Source organism: Lutra lutra, chromosome 17 (assembly GCF_902655055.1).
Source record: "Lutra lutra chromosome 17, mLutLut1.2, whole genome shotgun sequence".
Classification (NCBI taxonomy): Eukaryota; Metazoa; Chordata; class Mammalia; order Carnivora; family Mustelidae; genus Lutra; species Lutra lutra.
Genome location: NC_062294.1, coordinates 13,497,396 through 13,519,889, shown reverse-complemented (window position 1 = coordinate 13,519,889; position 22,494 = coordinate 13,497,396). Strand labels below are relative to the sequence as shown.

At 42.8% G+C, this 22,494-nt stretch overlaps 1 protein-coding gene across 13 annotated transcripts; it reads left to right on the top strand.

The window, feature by feature from the left end:
• Positions 1–7,074: 7,074 nt before the first annotated feature.
• ZNF23 (zinc finger protein 23) lies at positions 7,075–21,466 on the top strand. Of its 13 annotated transcripts, none has more exons than XM_047711746.1 (6): positions 7,075–7,582; positions 11,682–11,751; positions 12,305–12,363; positions 14,785–14,911; positions 15,503–15,616; positions 19,195–21,466. In XM_047711746.1, the coding sequence occupies exons 3-6, from the start codon at positions 12,331–12,333 to the stop codon at positions 20,982–20,984; spliced, it is 2,064 nt and encodes a 687-aa protein (XP_047567702.1). In that variant the 5' UTR covers positions 7,075–7,582; positions 11,682–11,751; positions 12,305–12,330; the 3' UTR covers positions 20,985–21,466. The 13 variants fall into 13 exon arrangements, with proteins under 13 accessions (XP_047567702.1, XP_047567707.1, XP_047567700.1 ...); XM_047711751.1 differs by having other exon boundaries at positions 14,735–14,911; XM_047711744.1 differs by having other exon boundaries at positions 12,299–12,363.
• The last annotated feature ends 1,028 nt before the right edge of the window (positions 21,467–22,494 follow it).

Here is a 22,494-nt window from a genome sequence, read left to right as displayed (position 1 = left end):
ACTAACAACAGTCAGGATACTGACACAGGTATAGTCAGTATACCGCACCCTTCTGTAATCACAGGGGTCCCTCATGTTGCTCTTCTAGAGCCACACACAATCTTCTTCACTCCTGAGAGCCACCAACCTGTCCTCTATTTCCTTTTAAAAGATCATTTTAAGAATGGTATGTAAATGGTACCGGACAGTACACAACATTTTGGGATTGGCCTTTCTTTTCACTGAGTGTAACTCTCTGGAGAGTGAATGAGATTGCATCCATAATCTTCCTTTTGATTGCTGAGTATATTCCCTAGTATAGATAACCCGCAGTTTGCTCACCTATTGAAGGACATCTGAGTCATTTCTAGTTTTTGGCTGTTGTGAATGGAACTGCCATAGACATTTGTGTACAGGTTTTTGTATGAAAGTTTTCATTTGTCCTGAATAAATGGCCAGAAGTGCTGGGTCGTGTGATAATTGCATGTTTGGTATCCAAAGAAACTGTTTTCCAGTGGGACCGCACCATTTTGTTTTACATTTCCACCAGTAACATATGAGTGATCCAGTTGCTCTCCATCCTCGCCAGCATTTGGTGTTGTCACTATTGTTTTGTTTCAGTCATTCTGATGGTATTTATGTTAATGATATTGTGGTTTAATTGCATTTCCCTAGTGGCTAATGATGTTGAACATCTTTCGTTATCCGTGTATCTTCTTCAGTGAAGTGTTTCTTCACATATTTTGCCCATTTTCCGACTGGTTGTTCTTTTGCTGTTGAGTTTTTTTTTTTTTTAAGATTTTATTTATTTACTTTCCAGAGGTCACAAGTAGGCAGAGAGGCAGGCAGAGAGAGGAGGAAGCAAGCTCCCTGCTGAGCAGAGAGCCCGATGCGGGGCTGGATCCCAGGACCCTGAGATCATGACCTGAGCCGAAGGCAGAGGCTTAACCCACTGAACTCTCCAGGCGCCCCTGCTGTTGAGTTTTGAGAATATATTCCAGAAGTACAGCAAGAAGTATGGGCTAGCACTTGTTGGATATGTGGCTTGCACATATTTTCTCCTACTCCGTAGCTAGTCTTTTCATCCTTTTAACAGGATCTTTTGTAGAGAACATTTTTTAAATTTAATGAAGTCTAATATATCCATTTTTCCTCTTATGACTAATGCATCTTGTTTTAGGTCTAAGAACTGTTTGCCTAGCCCTAAGTCCTAAGGATTTTCTCTTTCATTTGTTTCTAAACATTTTACATTTACATATTTATAGTTTACTTAATTTCATTTTACATTTATGGCCGTGATCATTTTGGGTTTATAAGTTGTGATACCTAAGTTGAGATTCATTTTTTTCCCTATGAATGTTCAGTTGCTCCACCAGCATTTTTTGAAAGAGCCATGAATTGCTTGTGTACTTTTGTAAAAGAAATAAGCATATTTATATGGATCTATTTCTAGGTTCTTCATTCTGTTCCATTGATCTATGTATATATTCCTCTGCCAATAATATACAGTCTTGATTGTTTTAACTACATAATAAGACTTGAAATTGGGTAGACCTATTACTTTCATGTTATTCTCCTTTTTCAAACTGGTTTACTTACTCTAGATTCTTTGCCCTTTCATATAAATTTTAAATCAGTCTTATCTGTATCTTCAAAAAATCTGCTGGAATTTTAGTATGAACTGCATTAAATTAAATTTAGTATGAACTGCATTTAGTATGAAATGCATTAAACTGCATTAAACCTGTATATCAATTTGGGGAACACATGACATCTTAATTTCTGAATCTTCCAATCCATGAACCTGGTATTTATTCCCAATAGTTTAGATCTGATTTTATTTCTTTCATCAGCACTTTGTGGCTTTCACCATGCACATCCTTTACATGTTTTGTTAGTGTTCATTTATTTTTAATTTTCTTTTCTCTGTGTGTTTCTTTCTGGATAGTTTTTAGTGCTGTGACTTCGAGTTCACTACATTTTTTAAAGTTTTTTTTTTCAACATCTACTCTTAATTCTGTCCAGTGTATTTTTTATTGTACATTACAGTTTTCATCTCTGGAAGTTTGATTTAGGTCATTTCTATATTTTCCATGTCTCTACTTAATTATTGATTCTGTGGGATGCAGTTATAATAACTTTTAAATGCCATTGTCTCCAAATTCTGTAGTGACTATTTCATTAGTTTGCTAGGATTCATATTTAACTTAATTTCTTAGGTTATGAGTTCCTAGTTCAAGTAGTTAGTATTAATTTTAAACTATGAACTCAGTAATACAGGCTGTGATTATAATTTCTTAGGTGACATCCCCACTATCACTCCAAAACTGAGGCAAGGACTATAACCTCTTTTGTTATCTCTTTTTGTTAGTGGGAAGTTTTTTTTTTCCTAGTTATCCTTTCATGGGTCCAGACATTTGGGTGGGTGTAGGTGTGTGTGAGAAGCCCCAGTTCCTACTCCTTGTTTCATGTGGCCTCCTGAATATTATAATACAACCTCTGCAGATATCAAGATCTTTAAATCTCCACTATTACCAGTCATGTCGGCCAAATCAGCCAGGGCAGTTAACCTATGGTTTAGTTTCTGGTCCAGTTTTGGTACCTGGGTATATTTTCCTGTGAGCTAAGTATAAAAATGATGTTATAAATGATATCTTATTCTAAGTTTCTTTTTTTTTTTTTTAAAGATTTTATTTATTTATTTGACAGAGAGATCACAAGCAGGCAGAGAGGCAGGCAGAGAGAGAGGAGGAAGCAGGCTCCCTGCTGAGCAGACAGCCCGATGCGGGGCTCGATGCGGGGCTCGATCCCAGGACTCCGAGACCATGACCTGAGCCGAAGGCAGCGGCTCAACCCACTGAGCCACCCAGGCGCCCCTTATTCTAAGTTTCTAAATACTAGTTTATATCATTCATTATAGTGCCTTAAGTGGAATCCTACCTAGTGATATTTTTTTGTCTCAAAATCATTGCTATATTAATATAGTTAATGCCACTGTTCCTTTAGCTTAACACTTGTCTAGTATATCCACTCTTTAACATTCAATCCTTTTGCGTTTTTATGTTTTAGTAGTACCTTATAAATATATAACATTTTCCCCCAGGTGAACCTTGGAATCATTTCACAAGTTCCAAAACAAATCCCGTTGTGGTTTTACTTGGGTAGGGCAATTTCTCCCACTTTATTCTTTTTTTTCCAAAATTATTTGAAATTGGACTCATAGATTAAATCAAGATGAATGCCATTTCTTTGAAAAATTACCTGCACCTTTCCATATACAAGTTTTTATTGTTGGTGGTGGTAGTTATGATTTAGCCCTTGAATATTTATGTTTTTCTTCATCTATGTCTTAAACATTTATTATTAAATTTATTCTTAATTTTTTGTTTGCTTTGTTGCTTTTGTGAATATGACCTCTCCCTGCCCTATTTCTCCACATAATAGATTGAGTGATTTGTTAATTTTTTTTAAAGATTTTATTGATTTATTTGACAGACAGAGATCACAAGTAGGCAGAGAGGCAGGCAGAGAGAGAGAGGAGAAAGCAGGCTCCCCGCTGAGCAGAGAGCCCGACGCGGGGCTCGATCCCAGGACCCTGAGATCATGACCCGAGCCGAAGGCAGAGGCTTTAACCCACTGAGCCACCCAGGCGCCCCTGATTTGTTAATTTAATTCACAATATCAATAAGTAAAGGAAATTTTTAATATTGAGATATTCTTGAATTCTTGGAATGAATCCCAAACAGACTTTTGTTGTTTTCCCATAATTTTCAAAATAAGTAGGCAGAACATCCTTTACTATATTATCTTAAAACTGGAAACACCAGAAACAGATACTTTAACTGGGGGAAGATCTGTCATTTTCTCCTGGTGGGTAGGGAAGAAGGGTTTGGGGGAGGCTCTGGGACTGTAAGGACAGAGGGTGCTTAGAGCTGAGCAGGAGGATTCTTGGCTGCAGGCCCAGCATAGAGATGGACTTACAGAACAGTAAAATATGAGAACCAGCCTAAATTTTTAAGTGTGTTTTGATTTTAAGTATGTGCATATCATGTTTCCATCATTCCTCATTCCTAGAGGTATTCTATAAGGCTATGGTGCTGGGTACTGATTTGAAGAACCCAAATCTGTGTGGTTAATTAAGCATGATGAAAGCTTATTTCTCACTCATATATCATCTGAAGGTAAGTAGTCCAGGACTGGTACAGCAGCCCGGTGGTAGCTCCTAGCAGCTCTGTCATCCCCAGCGACAACATCCTCATTCACATGGTTTACACCCTTGTCAGATGCTTACCCCCTTGTCAGCATTCCATCTAACTGAAAGGGATATTGGGCCAGGAATGGCACGTTCCTTTTCTTTAAGGGCATAGCATCACCTATTTTTATAGCCTATTTGCCAGAAGTTGGTCACCTAGTCACACTTTAAAGAGGGTGATATGTGTCAGCAGACATGAAAACACATTAGGGGTGCCTGCATGGTTCAGTTGATTAAGCGTCTGCCTTTGGCTCAGGTAATGGTCCCAGGGTCCTGGGATTGAGCCCTGAGTCAGGCTCCTTTCTCAGTGGGAGCCTGCTTCTACCTCTCCTGCTTCTCTCTCTCAAATAAATAAAATCTTAAAAAGAAAATTTAAAGAGGGCCAGAACGTGTTATTTTTTCTGGACCGTCTTTGGCTTGCTAGAGATTCTGTTAATATATAAAGGAAGAACAGAGATTAAGAGACCAGTGGTCTCTGCTTCTGCAGGCCTTTTGTAACTTGGGATGTGTCTGTGCTAGTACTCTCAGGAGCAGGGGCTTCAGGTTCTTTAGGAGGCCTTCTTATCTGTAAATTTAGTGGCTAGTTTATGATCCAACATTTGGGCCCAGCATTTCTATGACACTGTGATCTCCTAATTCCTTCCTATTTCTTTAGACAAGCCCTCAGTCCTCGCTGAAGTTCTGCTAAATGAAAAAAAAAAACCCTTATTTCCAAGAGCAATGTAATCCCCAGTTATCACTCTGCCAAATCTTGGGACCGTTTTCCTATCTGAACAAGAGAAGCTGTGTAAAATGCTCATTTTAGGAAATAGTGATGATCAGGGACAAGGCAAAACAGAGAAGGGCTCCTGACAGTGTTCAGTGTCATGATTCTAAGCATAAGATACATCCTACCTCCAGGGGCCCAGAAATAAAGAGGCGTCCTACTCTGGAGTTGGGGTTGGAGCCTTTGGATAATGTCAACAGGAGGCATTTGTTACATGCCTCCTTTGTGCCAGGCCTTGCGCTTTAGCTGAGGATAATGATGCTAAACAAGATAGATACAGTCCCTGCTTCCTGGAGTGAGCAAAGACAGTTAAACTGAGAAATAGAGAGTGCTATGATGGCATGTAACTTGGGGCCTGCCTTATTCTGGATGGTCAGAAAAAACTCACTTTCCATGGGAAATGGGATTTGAGCCTAGATTTCAAGTAACAATCAAGGTGGAGGGTGGGAATGGGAAGGGTATTCTAGGTTTAGAGAACAGTATTCAGCGAGTGGGGCTGAAGTTGAGAGAGGAGGAGGAATGGGAGAGCTAGGAGGCTGGGAGAGAGAAGTCGGACTGACTGCCAACCACATTCCAGTGCTGTAGCATCTCAGGGATCAGAGCTAGAAGAAAGGCCCGCACTATTAAGGTTGGGAGGAAACTTAAGGATGGTCTAATCCAGTGGCTTTTTGTGCCGTTCCCCTTCCCCCTTGGCTCATTTTGAAATTTTATGGGAGTATTTTTGTATCAATGTTTGGTGGTGTTAGATGGGAACCTGGAGTGCCATGAATCCTGAAAGGCAAAGAAGGGTTCCACCTACTTGGAAAAGTTTTCACAGACTTTTTGGTCTTTGTGGATGTTCATGTAGGGAAAAACTGTTTATAAATGACCAGAATCTAGAACCTGTTTTTCAGCTAAATGAATTTTTACACAGTTTTAACATACGTTGATTTTCCGGCAATATAACTACTGTATAATCAAAAGAAGATTATACTGCTTCACTTAAACCTTACCAAGAAGCATTCACCATTTTGGATCACAGTTTGCGATTTTTTGAAACATCAGTAAAAGACATCACTGTGGCTTTGGCGTTCAGGCACATTCAACATGAAAATGCAAGTATCTGACCTTTAGGTCTATAGGAGTCATGACCAGACATTTACATACTGAAATGTGTATTTTTACAAATCATTTTCCTTTTATATCTCCTCTATGAAAGCATAGTATTATGGGTTTTTTTGTAGTTTCAAGTATTTATTTAAATTCTAGTTAGTGTATTGTGTAGTACTAGTTTCAGAAGTAGAATTTAGTGATTCATCACTTATATACAACACCCAGTGCTCATCACAAGTGCCCTCCTTTATACCCATCATCCATCCAGCCCATCCCCACACACCTCCCTTCAGTAACCCTCAACTTATTTTCTACCCTTAAGAGTTTGCTTTATGGTTTGCTGCTTTATCCCCAATCTTCATCTGTTTCTTAAATTCCACATATGAGACATATGGTATTTGTCTTTCTCTGACCGACTCATTTCACGTAGCATAATACTCTCTAGCTCCAACCACATTGTTTCAAATGGCCAAGGTTTCATTTTTTCATGGTTGAGTAATGTTCCACTCATCTATCTACCTATCTCACAACTTCTTTATCCATTCATCAGTTTTTAAAACGTGGGTTGTTTATATTACCTATGATCTTCTAAGTCGTGATCTGTGAGCTTCATGACAGGAGAATAAAGCGGTCACTAGAAAACAGTTGTTACAAAAAGGCAGCCTTAGGTGTGACAGCGTGTGATAGATGCACAGGCCCAGCCCAGAACTCCCAAATCCGGTTGCACCTGCAGCTTTACTAAAATACAGATACCTGGCGCCACCCCCAGGGGTGAATCCAGCTCTCCCCTCTGATGCTTCCCCAGCCCACCTCGAGGAATAATGGCCCTGCGGCCAGGTCCCGCAAGAGAGGGGCGCGGGGCCCAGGAGCCCCTGTTACTGAGACTCGGGCTGCAGGGGCGGGGGCAGAGCACCACCAAGAGGGAGCAACGCTGCTCCTAGAGAGGCTCGGCCGCGGCCTGGTGACGCACTTCCGACTGCGCCGCGGTAACGTCCGCGGCGGAGGTGAGTGTCCGGCTGCGGTCAGCGGGGGCGGTACCCTGGCCGGTAGCTGTGGGTTGGGTAGGGATGCCCCTCCGGCTCTTGGAGGAGTGGGTAGGGCGATGGTCCGCCGTCCTCCTGCGTCCGTCCTAGATTCCCGCTTTGGACTTGGTGACCGAATTGGAAGACGCGGCGTGGATTACGGCCACAACACTCTGTTCCGGGAAGATGCCACTGACCTTTCGGGAAGATGTGTCGGAGCAGCGCCGGGGTGGAATATTTGCAGGGGTGAAGCAGGTTATGATATCGCGAGTCTTGACATGTTGAAGTCGTACAGGGGCTGTTACCTATATGCGTTTCAAGTATGGACTCTATGCCCCCTGACTCCTAACATTGGGTCGTGAATCAGGGTTCAGTGAGCACAAAAAAAGCAGAGCCCCTCCGGGTCACCGGGGAGTAGAAGCAGTCCGGCTTTTCGAGAGCATCGTCTTCTGGAGCTGGCAGTTCCAAAAGGTAATTTGGCCTTGTCTCGGGCTGTTGGGATGACAATGACTTGGGGATGATTTCTACGTTGTAATCACTTATTTGCTCAGTTGTAGAATACACATGAATACACACATCATAAGATAGTTCCAGAGTGGCTCATTCATACCGTAATGAAAATTATACTAAAATTATACTACACTAAGATTATAAAATAGTAATTAAGACATGAAATACAAAAAAGAAAATCTCTGTAATGTGGCTAGTCGTATATTCAGAGGAAAATTTACGTTCTTATAGGTTTTCATTGCCAAATAGGAAAGAATGAAATAATAAATCGTGCATCCTCAAGAAGCATTTGGGCAGAGGTTTTTTAACCTTACAGTACCTAGTTCCTACTTAAAACACTGCTTTCCGAAGTTATTTAGTTCTTTTCTTTCCCACCACTTCAGTGTGGTTATGTTATTCAGTTGTAGTATGATTAGACTCATTTGATGTTTGTATTCCTTTTTGATTTGTCACCCCATCCCATCCTGGTTGGTTTATTTAATATACGTTATATTTATTTATTTATTTGGATATGTGAAACGTTACTATGGTTATGAAAGTCAGAAGAAAAAGGCAAACTCAGAAGCACCACTCCCCCCCCATCTCTTCTACCCGATTTCCTTTCATCCTCTTTTCCATCCCAGAATCCTTTCATTTCCTGTCCATATCTGAAGCAATGATTCTCCTTAGTTTCTTATTTATCCTTCTATTTCTTTTTTGTACAGGTGACCAAATACATATTTTTTTATACTCCTGTTTTTTGTACACAAGAGGTAGCACACTGCCTTTTAAACTTTGTTTCATTTAACAATATATTCTGGAAATCGCTCCTTATTATAGAGCTAAGTATGTTTTTTTTTAAATGTTACTCATGCATACTGAACACTTCATCTAGCATGACATTTAAGAAGCATAGTAGTAGCAGGGCGCCTGAGTGGCTCAGTTGTTAAGCATCTGCCTTTAGCTCAGGTCATGATCCCAGGATCCTGGGATTGAGCCCCTCATTGGGCTTCCTGCTCCGAGGGAAGCCTGCTTCTTCCTCTCCCACTCCCCCTGCCTGTGTTCCCTTTCTTGTTGTATCTCTCTCTGTCAAATAAATAAATAAAATCTTAAAAAAAAAAAAAAGAAAAAAAAAGGAAGCATAGTAGTAAAATGTGTACCCATGAACACACCACCCCACTAAGGAGAACATTTCCAGTACTGCTTCTCAACACAGCTCCCAGCTTCTGACCCCTCTAGAGGTAACAACTATCTTGAATTTTGTGTTAGTCATAGTCTAACCTATTTATAAAAATAATTTTATCTCATAAAATATGTCTGTAAACAATATGTTTAATTTTTGAGCTTTATGCAAATGGCCTTATAGTGTATATAGCCATCTGGGACTTGTATGACTCAATATTATGTTCCTGAAATCATCTCTGTTGTGGCGTGTAATGTGAGCCATTCATCTTTGCTGCTGGATAATATTCCTTTTTAAAGATGAGGACAGTTTATTTATGTATTCTAAATGGATATGTGGGTTGTTTCCAGTGTTTGGTATTCAGATACTCAAAATGAATAATTTTGTACATGTTTTCTACATAATGAGGGTTTCTCTAAGACATAAATTTTAAAATGTAAGCATGAGTATTGAATTTTATCAAATGCCTTCGGCATCTGTTGGGATGGAGAGTGTTTTTATCTTTCTTTGGTTTATTCATGTGGAGAAGTATACTAATCTGTATTCTAATATTAAGCTTTACTCGAATTCGTGGGATGATCCCTTTTAGTCATGGTATGTCACTGTAATGAAATACTGGAGTGTATTCCTTTAATGTGGGGATTTTTCTGTCAGTATTCATAAATGAGACTGGTTTGTGGTTTTTGTATCAGTGTTGTGCTGGCATCATAAAAAGGACCAGGAAACTTACTTTGCTGTTCTCTCCTACAGTTTCAGTAGTGTTAGAATTACTCATTTCTTAAAGACGTGAAAAGATTTGTCCATGATACATACAGGCTCGGTGTTTCGTGAGAGTTTGCTCTGTACTGGCTGTCTCAGTTTAATTAGGTAAAAGTAATCATGGATTCCAGAGAAATATCTACATAATAAAACTGGTAGAGTTGATTTATTAGATCCAAATAGAATTACATGTTCTTCTATCATAGAATAAGTTTTCTTTGTAAGTACTTACACTTCAGCCAACAGAAGAAGACCTCAAAATCTGTAAAGCGGAAGTAAATCGATCAGATTATTTAAACACTGTGCAGTAAAGCCAGAAATTTTGAACAGAGAAGAAATTAGCAACAAACTATCCTAACAGTCTGTGGTCAGAGACAAAACACAGTTGCTGACAGGCTATAAAATGTAATTAACATAATTAAAACATGAAATATTAAAAAAAAAAAACCTCTGGCATGTGGCCAATAGTGTATTCAAAGGGAAAATTTATGGGTTTACAGATTTTAATTGCTAAATAGGAAAGAATGAAAGCAAATGAATAAATCATGCAACCTCAAGAAGGTAGAAAAAAAGGATGCCTGGGTGACTCAGTCGATTAAGTGTCTGCCTTCAGCTTGGGTCATGGTCCTGTAATCCTGAGATTGAGCCCCCACCTCAGGATCCCCGCCTCAGGATCCCATGGTCCTGGAATCCTGAGATTGATCCCCTGCCTCAGGATCCCTGGAGAGCCTACTTCTCCCTCTGGCTGCTGCTCTCCCTGTTTGTGCTCTTTCTCTTTCTCACTCTTGCTCTATCTCAAATAAATAAAATCTTAAAAAAAAAAAAAAGTAGAAAAAAGCCTGTAGTCCAGCTTCCCCCAAAAGCAGAACACAGGACAGAAACTTGTGTGCACGCAGTTTACTCGGGAACATTTTCCCAAGGGCAGAGTGGAAGACAAGGGGAGCAAAACAAGAGGGAGAGCCATACAAGGGCACGTTGTCAGGCTGGCCTGTTGACAGGCTACTGGTGCTCAGTTTTGTAGGATCATTGAGGAGCCTTGGAATCTCACGTAGGAGACTGAAGGGGAAAGTATTTATCCACTGACCTCTGTCCCCTGTTGGTCATGGGTATTCTCATAGGCATTAACTTCTGCCTTTCAGGACCTAGCAAGTGTCCGTGGGTATCTGCAGATGCCCTCCACAGGACACCAGAGAAGCCCCAGGGCAGGAATCAGCCATATGTGGTATAGATCTTTGAGGATGCATTGGTGGGTTATACCTGCACAAAGCCGGTCAAAGTCTCTGGCACTGGACTGAGACAAGAGGATTTAGAGGGGAACAGAAGGTGTACCTCTCACAGAGGTACTAAGGAAACAAAGAAAGCAGAACTTAATGAGCTAAAAGGAAATAGAAAAGAGTGGTGTTCTAAATAAATAGAAAAAATTGTTCTTTAAAAATAAAACAGCATTCAGGTACACAAACCATTGTCCAAGTTAACTTTATTAGTCTGCTCAGGCCACCATACAGAATACCATAGACTGCATGGTTCAAACAACAGAAATTTATTTTTCACAGTTCTAGAGGCTGAAAGCCCAAGTTTAAGGTGCCAGACAATTTGGCTCTTGGTGAGGGCTCTCCTTGGGTTGCAGGTGGCTGTCTTCTCACTGGGTCTGCATGTGTAGAAAAAGACCTCTGGTGTCCTTCCTCCTTTTTATAAGGGCACCAGCCCTATCAGAGTAGGGCTCAGATTTATGGCTTTGTTTAACCTTATTACCTCCTCACAGGTTCTATATCCAAATATAGTCACATTGGGGGATAGGACTTCAACGTATGAATCTTGGAGGGGACACCTTCCATCCGTAACATTAACAATGGGGAAGGGGTCTAGAAAACACATGTATCCATGTATTCAAAAGTGGGAAAAGCAAAGTAGCTCCAGATATGGAAGAAATGGGAAGAATCATGAACCAGTGGTTTCCACAACTCTGCACTCAAGTTGAAATCCTGGAAGACATGAATGGTATTTTAGGAAAACACGTATTTTCAAGACTAACTTTGGCGGCAGTAAAAACCCGAAAATAAGCAGTCCATATGTTTTGAATACAGTGAACAAGGGGTGCTGGGTCCTGGGACCCTAGATGATAGTGACCCCCTCTCTGAGGGAGCTGAGGCTCTGGCTTCTTCACTATCAGAGGCTGGAGAACATGAGGAGGCAGCCTGGGACCTTAAAGGTAAGCCTGGGCCATGCGGGAGGCTGGCTTCCCAAGGTCTCTACAGAGATAGTGGGGCTCGAGGACACTCAGCTGTGTGAGGGAGCAGGCGGATTTTGGGGGGTGGGGGGAGTGGGCAGCTGTCTCCTTCAGCTCCCAGGGGCCTGACTCAGGTCTCTGTGCGGGGGCCGCAGCCCTGCCAGCGTGGCGTTTCTTGCAGTGTAATCGAGGGTGTTGCTTGTTTAGAGAGAACAAGTAAGTCCAAGATCTTGGTAATGTTCTATTAAGCTGAATTGTTGCTATGTAGGTCTTTGTTTTATTATCCTTTAGGCTCTGAATACACTTTATGTCTGCCCTTGTGTGTGTGATATGTGTCAGAATTGTGAAATCCTGGGGTCCCTGACAGCATCAGTGTCATGGCTGGGAGGGGCCCCCCTTCTTCATGTGGCAGCGCCTGCTGCACTCCTGTCTGGACAGTGGCTGCCTGTCCAGGGCAGCCCCTGTGAGGGGCTGTGTGGTTCCTTCTGGGACGGGGTTCACCTCACACTCTCTCTCTGTTTTTCCTCAGCTCCAGCCCTGCTCTGAGAGGGAAAGCACGTGATGGCAGCCATGCCCTTGACCGCCTGGCCCCAGGTGAGCTGTGGCTCCTTCAGCTCTTCCTCCGAACAGTTTCAAACTGAAGAAAACCGAGAAGGGAAGCTGGTGAGCTTTGTGGTGGAAGCTGGAGGGGCCCTCCTCGCTTCCGCCTGGCACTTGTGAGAAGAGCGGTGATGTGAAGGGACGGAAGCAGCAGGAGAGCATCCCCGAAGGCAGGAGTGAAGTGTTCTGCACACCGAGGTGCTTTGCTCCTCTGGTGACAAGGAAACATGGGAGCCGCCCGTGGAGGGTGCTCCATTCGTGGGTGTGAATGGAGTGGGTAGCAGAGGATGAGGCTGCCCGGGGCTGGGCCGTAAGTGAAGAGGAGTGGTGGGACTGGGTCATCATGAAGGCTGGCTTGGTGGGGGCAGGGAGACGAGAAGAGTGGGGGCCAAAGAGGGGGAAAGAAAGTCCTGTGGGACAGGATGTCTCACTGTGTCCCGGAGAGGCCTTCAGGGCTTGGGTGCAGGAGCTCCAACTTAGGTCTCTGATAAGAGCTCTGGACCCTCCCCCGGCTCAGAGAAATGCAAAGCACATTCTCCATACAGTTTCAGGGACTTCATGGATGCCCTGAAGCGCATCCATGGGCCTCCATGGACTACAGGTTGCAAATAATGGTAGTCACAGGAACTCCAGTAACATTGAGGCCTGCTCTCCTGCGGGCACCACACTCAGCACTTGGGTGGATCGCTTAGTCCTGACACCGCCCCTTGTGCTAGGGGCTGGGTCGTGCTCTTTCTGCCACAGAAGACACGAGGGCAACGGGGAGTAGAGTGCCTTGCCCAAGGTCATACAGCCAATGTTTGATTTTTTTTTTTTAAGATTCTTATGTATTTATTTGAGAGAGAATGAGAGAGAGAGCACGAGAAGGGGAGGGGGAGGGCCAGAGGGAGAAGCAGACTCCCCACAGAGCAGGGAGCCCAATGCAGGACTTGATCCCGGGACTCCAGGATCATGACCTGAGCTGAGGGCAGTTGCTTAACCAACTGAGCCACCAGGCACCGCGCCCCCCCCCCCCGACTGTGTTTGATTCTTCACTGCTCATCCTTATGATACGTGTGCGACCCGTGAAGTTAACATGGTCAGAGTTGCAATGGCTTTGTAGGGAATAATTTTTAGGGGTGATTCGAAAAGAAGCTGACCACTTCAGTAAGAATTCCATTGGTCCAGGTTGATGTGGGCTTCATCAAGGAAAGTAGTTGTTAAAGAAAAAGAATCCAGTTCAAGTAATGCTTAACATGAAAAGCTTTAGGACGTTGAGAGTCAAAGGACTGGGTTGGGGGGGGGGTAGGTAAGGGAGAGGGAGGAGTCAGGAACAGTCCCCAGGGTTCTGGCTGAGGTTTCCTGCACACATGGTGGGGGATGTTGGGGTTCAGGAAGAGGCACGAACTTCCTAGGGTGAAGGGTGGTGGTGGCCGCAGTGAAGGCATTTCATATTGTTCAGAGAAGTTCCATGACCCATCCAAGGTCACAGATGAGTGACTTGCAGACTCACGCAGAGCTGGACTAGAATTGCTGATGGCTGAGGTCAGTAGAAGGAAGCAAGACAGATCCTGGAAGAGAGGAATTGAGGGCATATCCCTGCCAGTGTGTCTCCAAGGTTGTTGGGAAGGGGGCAGAGAGAGAGAAAGTGACCAGAGACTTCAGCTCCCCAAAAGGGAGGCATCAGCCCTGATGGCAGAGCCTGTGCTGAGCACATGGAGTGATGCAGAGACGAGCAGCTGGATGGGTGGCCACCGGAAGGCTGATCTCCCGTTTCCCGAACCTTCTCGGAGAAACAGTGAATTCTTGGGTAAAGTTGAAAAGGATGAGAGGCTTGAATGGGAGAGGGTAACAGAAAATGTTGGATTTTCAGCAAGATGCCTCTGGGAGCGGAATGGGCCGTGGCCCCCACCTTAGCCAGTCAGGACAGCGCTGAGCTGCTGGTGGTGCTCAGGCAGCTGCACTGCCTTTTGTAGTAGCAGCAGAGACAGCCGGGCTCTGGGCCAGATGGAGGCCATAGCTCTTCTTCGAGGGTGGATGGAGGTTATCAGGGGAGGGGAGCAGGATGGAGAAACCGAGATTTCGAATGGGAACGCTGGTGGGTTGGTCCTGAGCTGCATCTGCCTCTGAGGACGGGGCCTAATGGAAACAGTGGAGTTGCTTTGGGGAACTCGATTATGGGAATTTTCTTCCTGTTATCTCAACTTAGGATATCGTTTATAAATGTAAAATATGGCATGAGGTTCCCTGCCATGAGAGAAGTCAGATATTCTCCATTATGTATTTTCCAGGTGCTATTTCTCAGACCTGTCCCCTTTTCATTAATTCTGTGCTCTTCACAAGCTCCCTCCCCAAGCCCTTATACTGCCCTCTGCCCCTCACTTAGGGCCTGAGCCATGGAAGTGGCCCTAGGGCAGCAGGAACCTGTTGTTTCAGAAGTCGGTGACCTTCGAGGACGTGGCTGTGTACTTCACCCAGACGGAATGGGATGGCCTGTCCCCTGCACAGAGGGCCCTGTACAGGGATGTGATGCTGGAGAATTATGGGAATGTGGCCTCCCTGGGTAAGGCCTCTCTCCCCCTGGGACCCGGACTCTGCCAGTTGGGGTTCCCTGGCTTATTGCCCCCTAACAGGTTGCAGGTGGGGTCTCTGGTAATCCTTTACTGAGTGGGAACCCCAGGGGCTGAGATTCCTAATCCCCCTTGAGTCAGGGGCTGCTGGGAAGGGTGAACCTCAAGCCTTTTTTGGGCCCATACAGGACTTTGCCAGGACTGGTGTGCCCTCTCTATCCACCCTTGAGAAGTTGTGGTTTGGATACAGTGTGGAAAAAAGAAACTTACTGTTTCACACAGCATTATCTTTGGGTTCACCCTCACCCAACCTGTGTATCTTGAGGCCTTCTGGGCCCAAGTCTGGGCCATTCTCAACTCCTCCCACACCTTCTCAGGCACTCCCCCACACACATATACCTTTCAAGCCTCCCATCTTTCCAGTTGTCCCCCCGAAACCCCGCTTTCTCATAGTTTTTAGGCATGGGATCCCCTAGCACTCTTTATTTTGCCATCCCATTGCCAAGACAGTCTGAGGAGATGCTTAAGAACTCATCTGTGGGACATTATTCACCTGTGTCTCCCATTTCTTTCCCCCTAAACAGGATTTTCGCTTCTCAAACCTGCTGTGATCTCACAACTGGAGGGAGCAGGTGAGCTGGGGCGCCCATCTCCACTGGTGGCTGGAACAGAAATAGGCCCCCAGGGCCTCTGGACTGGTAAGGGACATACAGGTTGCCTAATATGGGGGAAAGTTTAATTCTTCAAGAAGGAGGTCAGCTTAAGCAGCATATAAGCATGCCACATTTATGAGCCAGCTGTACAGAGTAAAATTTAAATAAATGATGATTTATAGAGATAGGTACAGTTGGACCTCTTTTTCTAGTTTATTGTTTCTTTCTGATTCCAAGAACAGATCTTTTTTCAGATGTCTCGTTCTGATTCTTTCCAGTCCTAATTTTGGAATTCTACCTTTCTCAGATGAAATTAATAGATGCTGTGTTTAGGTCCTTGCTACTTCTAAGCATTGTACACTTAATGTGATGGGTGGAGAATTAACAGTCTTTTTATACAGAAAGACAGAATAGCCTGGTGGTTAAAAGTACAGTCTTTGGAGTAGACTTCCCTGAGGTACCATCCTAACTGCTCTTCCTAGTTATATGACTTCCTACTTGTGATTTTAAGCAGGTCCATTATTTGAGTTCTCTAAGGTTCAGTGTTTTTATCCCAGAAAGTAGGGTAATAAAATGAGAAAATAGTGCTGGTCTTATGGGTTGAGGATTACATAAGATAATACATATTAAGTGCATAACTTATAGTGTGTGCTCAATGAAGTATTAGTTTTATTAGTTTTTGTTGTTTTTGTTTTTTTGGAGGAGACAGCTGTATAGTAAGCTGTGGGAAATAAGGTGGAAAGGAGAAAGTGTTCTCAATTCAGTGCTTCTCAAATGATATGCAAATGAATCCCTTGGATGTCTTGCAAATATGCATATTGTCATTTAGTAAGTCTGGCATAGGGCCAAGATTCTGCATTTCTGTTAATTCTCAGATTCTGCCAATGTTTCTGGTTCCTAGACCATAGTTGAAGTAGCATGCTACTCGTTGGCTTAAGCAGAGTAGTTGCGAAATGATTTCCCATTTCCCACTTGTATCCTTTTAGTGAATCCTTCTCTTTAAAAAGACAGTTTCAGGGCACCTGGGTGGTTCAGTTGGTTAAGTGGCTGCCTTCGGCTCAGGTCATGATCTCAGCAGGGAACCTGCTTCTCCCCGTGCTTGTGTTCTCTCTCTCTCTCTCTCTGTCAAATAAATAAAATCTTTTTCAAAAAATAAAATAAATAAAATAAAAAGATAGTTCCAGTGGATTTTTGTTCCTTGTGACCATTCAGCCAGATGATCCCTGACCAAGGAAGACATGTTTTGCAAAATGATGAGTTTAAAGCGGATCGCATATAGAAGGGAAAAGAAATGATGTTGTGGAGCTCCTCAAAGGAGTCTGGATTTCATTCTGTAGTTAACAGAAAATCCCAAAATCTGAAGTTTTCAAATAACCATCATGATCTATGCTGAGAATGGAAACATTAATTAGTGTGTGAAGGTTAATTGGAGGAAGGAATCAAATGGCTTCTAGGCAGACAGAAGGGGAAGGGAGGTACAGGGCACAAGGCCCATGTCAGCAGAGTGGACTCTCTTCTAAAAAAAAACTTTCAGAAAACAAAAAACAAAAACTTTCAGAAGTCCTACCCGGTGACTTCTGTTTAAATCTCGTTTGCTGGAACTGTCTTATGGCCCCCTACTGCAAGAGTGTGGAAAATACAGTTTTTAGCTGTAGTTTTTATTGCTACCCTCAAAAAAAATTGGAAAACATATTAGTAAGGAAGAAAGGGAGAATGGAATTGGTTAATCAACTGATAGCATCTGCCACACCGTAGGATTTGGTAAATAGAAGGTCACTAGTATAGAAGAATTGGCAAAGAATATAAGTGTGATCCACATAAGAAGTACAAATTTTAATAAATGTGAAAAATCTTCACCCTCTTAGAAACCAATGAAATACAAATTAAAATAGAGATGTTCCACCTAACACACTTGACATAGGTAGGCTGGGTCCAAGGACCCGGGGGTGGGGAGGCTCCTGTAGGACCAGCCAAGAGGGTCCTGGGCTTTGAGCAGGACAGAAATCAAGTGCAAGCCAGGAGGAAGTGAGAGCAGAGTTTATTGAATAGCATAAGTGATAGAATATAGCAGATGGAGTGTTTGGGAGACTCAGGAAAAGAGAGTGAGTGTCTTCTTTGCTTGGGGTCTAGGGTTTTTACTGAGGATCAGGGTGGGTCCAGTATACATGTCCTCTTCAGACACTCAGGAGCTGTCAGAACAAAGACAAGTGTCTAGGTGTCCTCCATAAAGCTCTTATTACCTGGAGCTAGGTGATTTTTGGCATCAAGAGTTCTAGAGTCAGTGGTCTAGAAAACGTACATGATGACCCTGCTTGTCATTAGATGTTATCACCTGTGCTGGAAGACTCCAAAAAATCATTAACTCCTTGACCCTTGTAAGAAGGACATACATCATTTGTACTGTAAGGCATGTACAAGGCAGGGGTACAGGTCCTAGCAAGAACAGAAGCAGGAAAATAAGCAAAAAGCTGTTTTTCATAGAATTCCTTTAGTTTCCCTAGTTCATACAGAGAACAGTTACATTGATGGAGAGAATACACCAAACTGGAATAGATTTTTGGAGGTGAATGTGAATCTGTAGTCTTTCTAGAAAGTACTTTAGCAGTACATATCAAGAGCCTTTTAAAGTCTGTCCTTGATAGTCTGGATATTCTCTCCTAGACTATCCTAATAAAGTAATCAGAGATAAAGACAAAGATGTACATTAACAAAAGTTCATCATAATTCTATATAATAAAATGTTGGAAATAACATTTCCAACAGACATTCAGCATAGAGACATTCAGTATAAAGAGAACTGTTTAAATTAAGATACTTCTACAGGATGGAATGCTATTTAAAAAGCCATGAGTTTAAGTTCTAAAAAGAGAAACAGTTTTTTCCCTTTCACCTCCTGGTGCTGCAAACTTTTGCCGTCCTCAGTGTTGCTACATGTTGTTGGATCCTGTGCCTTTTCCTTCTTAAGCAGTTTCCATTTTTATCAACAAGGGACTTAAGGACATGGGGATAGCAGAGAAAAAACTGCAGAGTATAGTAAAGTGTGACTCAAGGAAAGAATGCTCATCCGGTGGATAAAACCTAGGATTTTATTCCATTACTGTCCCACTTAACCTTTATGTTACTGGTTATTTGCGTAGAGGTTGGTAATCTTTTGAAATTGTTCATGCTCAAAACTGTGCAGGAAGTGTGGAAAGCACGCTGGAGAACAAAGTCTCCCAGACTTCCTGTACTAATTTGCTCAGTTTCTTGTGTATTCTTCCAGGAGTTTTCTAGGCATGCCCATACAAATATATAAGTATATATCGGCCCATTTTATTTTTCCTTCATACAAATGGAATCTGCCTTACATCCATTTGTCAGTTTGTTTTTCCATTTAATAATGTATCTTGGACATCTTTTCACATCAGCACATATGGTTTTGTTTCTTCCTTCCTTCCCTTTTTTTTTTTTAAACCAGCTACATATTACTCTACCTTATGGATGAACCTTAGATTCTTTGACCTAGTTTGGTGGTTTTCAAGAGACCCTTGATTAACTAAGATTCTTTATTCCTTTTACCATAGTTCTTTTCTCTAACATGGTTCTTACATGATATTTTATGTTTTCTGGGTTTTTTTAAATAGTAGATATTGATATCCAGACTGACAATAATTTGACAAAGGAAGTGTACGAAGAAAAAGACAATACATCATTTGAACTTCAGAGGCACTTTTCCGAGGGGACAGACTTTTCAGAAGCCTGTATTCTAGAGAAACAGCAGGAAGTCCATTTGGTAGGAAGCATGAAGAAAGAAAATAGCGTCATTGATGGAACAGTGAAAGACGACACAAGCCCTGTGGAGGAGTGTTTGTTTAGTCAGAGTCCAAACTTGGGTCAGTGTCACACCGTCAGCCCTGAAGAGCAGCCTCCTGAATGTATAGGATTGGAGAGAGCCTCCAGCTTTGACACAAAACTTATTCAGCATGAAATAATTAATTCTGGGGAAAGACCTTTTAAATGTGAAGAATTAGTGGAAGTCTTCAGGTGTAACTCTGAGCATCAAGATGGCCACACTGGGGAGAAGCTCTATCAGTGTAAAGAGTGTGGCAAAGCCTTTAGCATTAATGCAAAATTAATTTGGCATCAGAGACTTCATAGTGGGGAGAAACCCTTCAAATGTGTGGAGTGTGGGAAAAGCTTCAGTTACAGTTCCCATTATATCACACATCAGACAATCCACAGTGGGGAGAAGCCCTATCAGTGCAAGGTATGTGGGAAAGCCTTCAGCGTGAATGGGAGTCTAAGTCGGCATCAGAGAATCCATACAGGAGAGAAGCCCTATCAGTGCAAGGAATGTGGAAGTGGCTTCACCTGTAGCTCTGCATACATCACACACCAGAGGGTCCACACTGGAGAGAAGCCCTATGAGTGCAAAGACTGTGGGAAAGCTTTCAATGTGAATGCAAAATTAATTCAACATCAGAGGATCCACACTGGAGAGAAACCTTACGAGTGTAATGAGTGTGGGAAAGGCTTCAGGTGCAGCTCCCAGCTGCGGCAGCATCAGAGTGTCCACACTGGGGAGAAGCCCTATCAGTGTAAGGAGTGTGCAAAAGCCTTTAGTAATAATGCAAAACTCATTCAGCATCAAAGAATCCATACAGGCGAGAAGCCCTATGAGTGTACTGAATGTGGAAAAGCCTTTAGTGTCAAAGGGAAGTTAATCCAGCACCAGAGAATTCACACAGGTGAGAAACCCTATGGGTGTAACGAATGTGGGAAAGCCTTCAGGTGTAACTCCCAGCTGCGGCAGCATCTGAGAATCCACACCGGGGAAAAGCCCTATGAGTGCAGTGAGTGTGGAAAAGCCTTCAGCGTTAATGCAAAACTAATGCAGCATCAGAGGATTCATACTGGGGAGAAACCCTTTGAGTGTAACGAGTGTGGGAAATGCTTTACTTCTAAAAGAAACCTGCTCGATCATCACCGAATCCATACTGGAGAAAAGCCTTATCAGTGTAAGGAGTGTGGGAAAACCTTCAGTATCAATGCCAAACTAACGAGGCATCAGAGAATACACACTGGGGAGAAACCTTTCAAATGTATGGAATGTGAAAAAGCATTTAGCTGTAGTTCTGACTATATTGTACATCAGAGGATCCATACTGGAGAGAAACCCTTTCAGTGTAAGGAGTGTGGAAAGGCCTTCCACGTTAATGCCCATTTAATTCGGCATCAGAGAAGCCACACCGGGGAGAAACCATTCAGATGTGTAGAGTGTGGCAAAGGGTTCAGCTATAGTTCTGACTGTATTATACATCAGACTGTCCATACTTGGAAGAAACCCTACGTGTGTAACGTGTGTGGGAAAGCCTTCAGGTTTAGCTTCCAACTTGCTCAGCATCAGAGTGTCCATAGTGAAGGAAAATCCTAATGAGAAGGATGTAGAAAACTCTCAAAGTTAATGAAATGGATCAAGTATCATCAGAATCACTGTGGTGGAAAACCTTGAGGGAAATGAATATGGCATCTTCCCATGGAAACACATCTTTCCCCTCTTACTTTTAAAATCAGGAATGATGACTGGTTAAAAAGTAACAACCAAAAATATATAGCTTGTCTTACACCGACAACCAATTAGAAAATATGAAAAGATCCCATTCCCAACATCATCAAGAAAAGTGGCTCTCCTAGGGATAAACTTAAGTGTTATACAGGATTTATATGGAGAAAGAAATCTCCACTGAGGGCCACAAAAGGAAAAATAAATGGGAGAGGAGGGAAACTTTGTTCTTGGATAGGAAGACTCGTGAAGATCCTCCCTCTACCTAAATTTACTTCCCTTTCATTTTGGACACCAAGCATGTATCCCTTTTGTAAAGAGGATAAACAATAAAGATTTCCTTAGAAAGAAAAGATGAGTAAATTCTTTATGTTCATGGAAGGGAGAAAACCTTTCCTAAGCATCATATGAAAGCTAGAAACCAACCATAAGGGAAAATATCAGTACATTGGTTTTTCAAATTTAAATATTTTCTAGATAACTCCAAATAAAGTTTAAAGATAAAGCACAAAAAGTAGAAATACCTTTGTGCAATGTATAAGTCTTTAATATGTAAAGGTAGATTTTATAATCAAGAGAAAAGTAATCTAATAAAACCCAGAAAAATGACATCAGCAGGCAGTTTTTAAAAAATATTAAAATAACTTTAATAAAGAGATGTTCAGTCTCAGTCCTCTAAAGATTGAAAATGAAACATGCACACAGTCATACACAGGGAGCTCTCCGACCTTTCTTCCACAGACCCTCCAACAGACACACATATAGCCACAATGTCCCCTGTGTATGCAGAGACGGTACCCCCAGAGGCCACTGACACCTGCCCTTGCGTGTTCCGTAGCACAAGCAACCACTGTTGGCTAGGGATGCTATCTTGAATATTTCAAAGGAACCATTCCTGTTAGAAAGCAAATGATGTGATATAAGACCCCTGCAGAGTGTCGGGGGGATGCCATTGTGTGTGACTCCCATCACTCTGCCCCCAGGCTCCTGGAAGCTGAGCAAGGGTAGAGGCCAGACCCTGGAGCCCCCAGAACATAAGAAGGAGCATGGCCTTTTTTCCCACTGACTATCTGACCCTGCTCCTCTGGCAGTTCCAGATGACATACTAAGACCCAAAAGTGCCCCAGGCCATGGGTCCAAGTCCTTCATTTACTTAGAAACAGGCCCAAAGATGGATGGCACTACTTCTGGTCACACCGCAAATCAGCTGCTGATGTGGTCCCTTTACCCAGGCCACAATGCCACAGCACTCCCCAAACCATCCTGGTCCATGAGCAGCCACTAGTTGGGTTTATACCCAACTAGGCCTGGTCCTGGCTCCCAGCAGGGTCTGGCAGTTTCTCTGCCATGGCAAGACCAAGGTGGGGATTCTAGGAGGGTC

Excerpts from the sequence above, each read along its gene's own strand:
- ZNF23 (XM_047711740.1), top strand. The coding sequence starts at position 12,331 with ATGGCAGCCATGCCCTTGACCGCCTGGCCCCAGGTGAGCTGTGGCTCC. Across the intron at positions 12,433-14,784 it reads AAAACCGAGAAGGGAAGCTG|AAGTCGGTGACCTTCGAGGA; the intron begins GTGAGCTTTGTG and ends CTGTTGTTTCAG. Across the intron at positions 15,617-19,194 it reads CCCCCAGGGCCTCTGGACTG|TAGATATTGATATCCAGACT; the intron begins GTAAGGGACATA and ends TTTTTTAAATAG.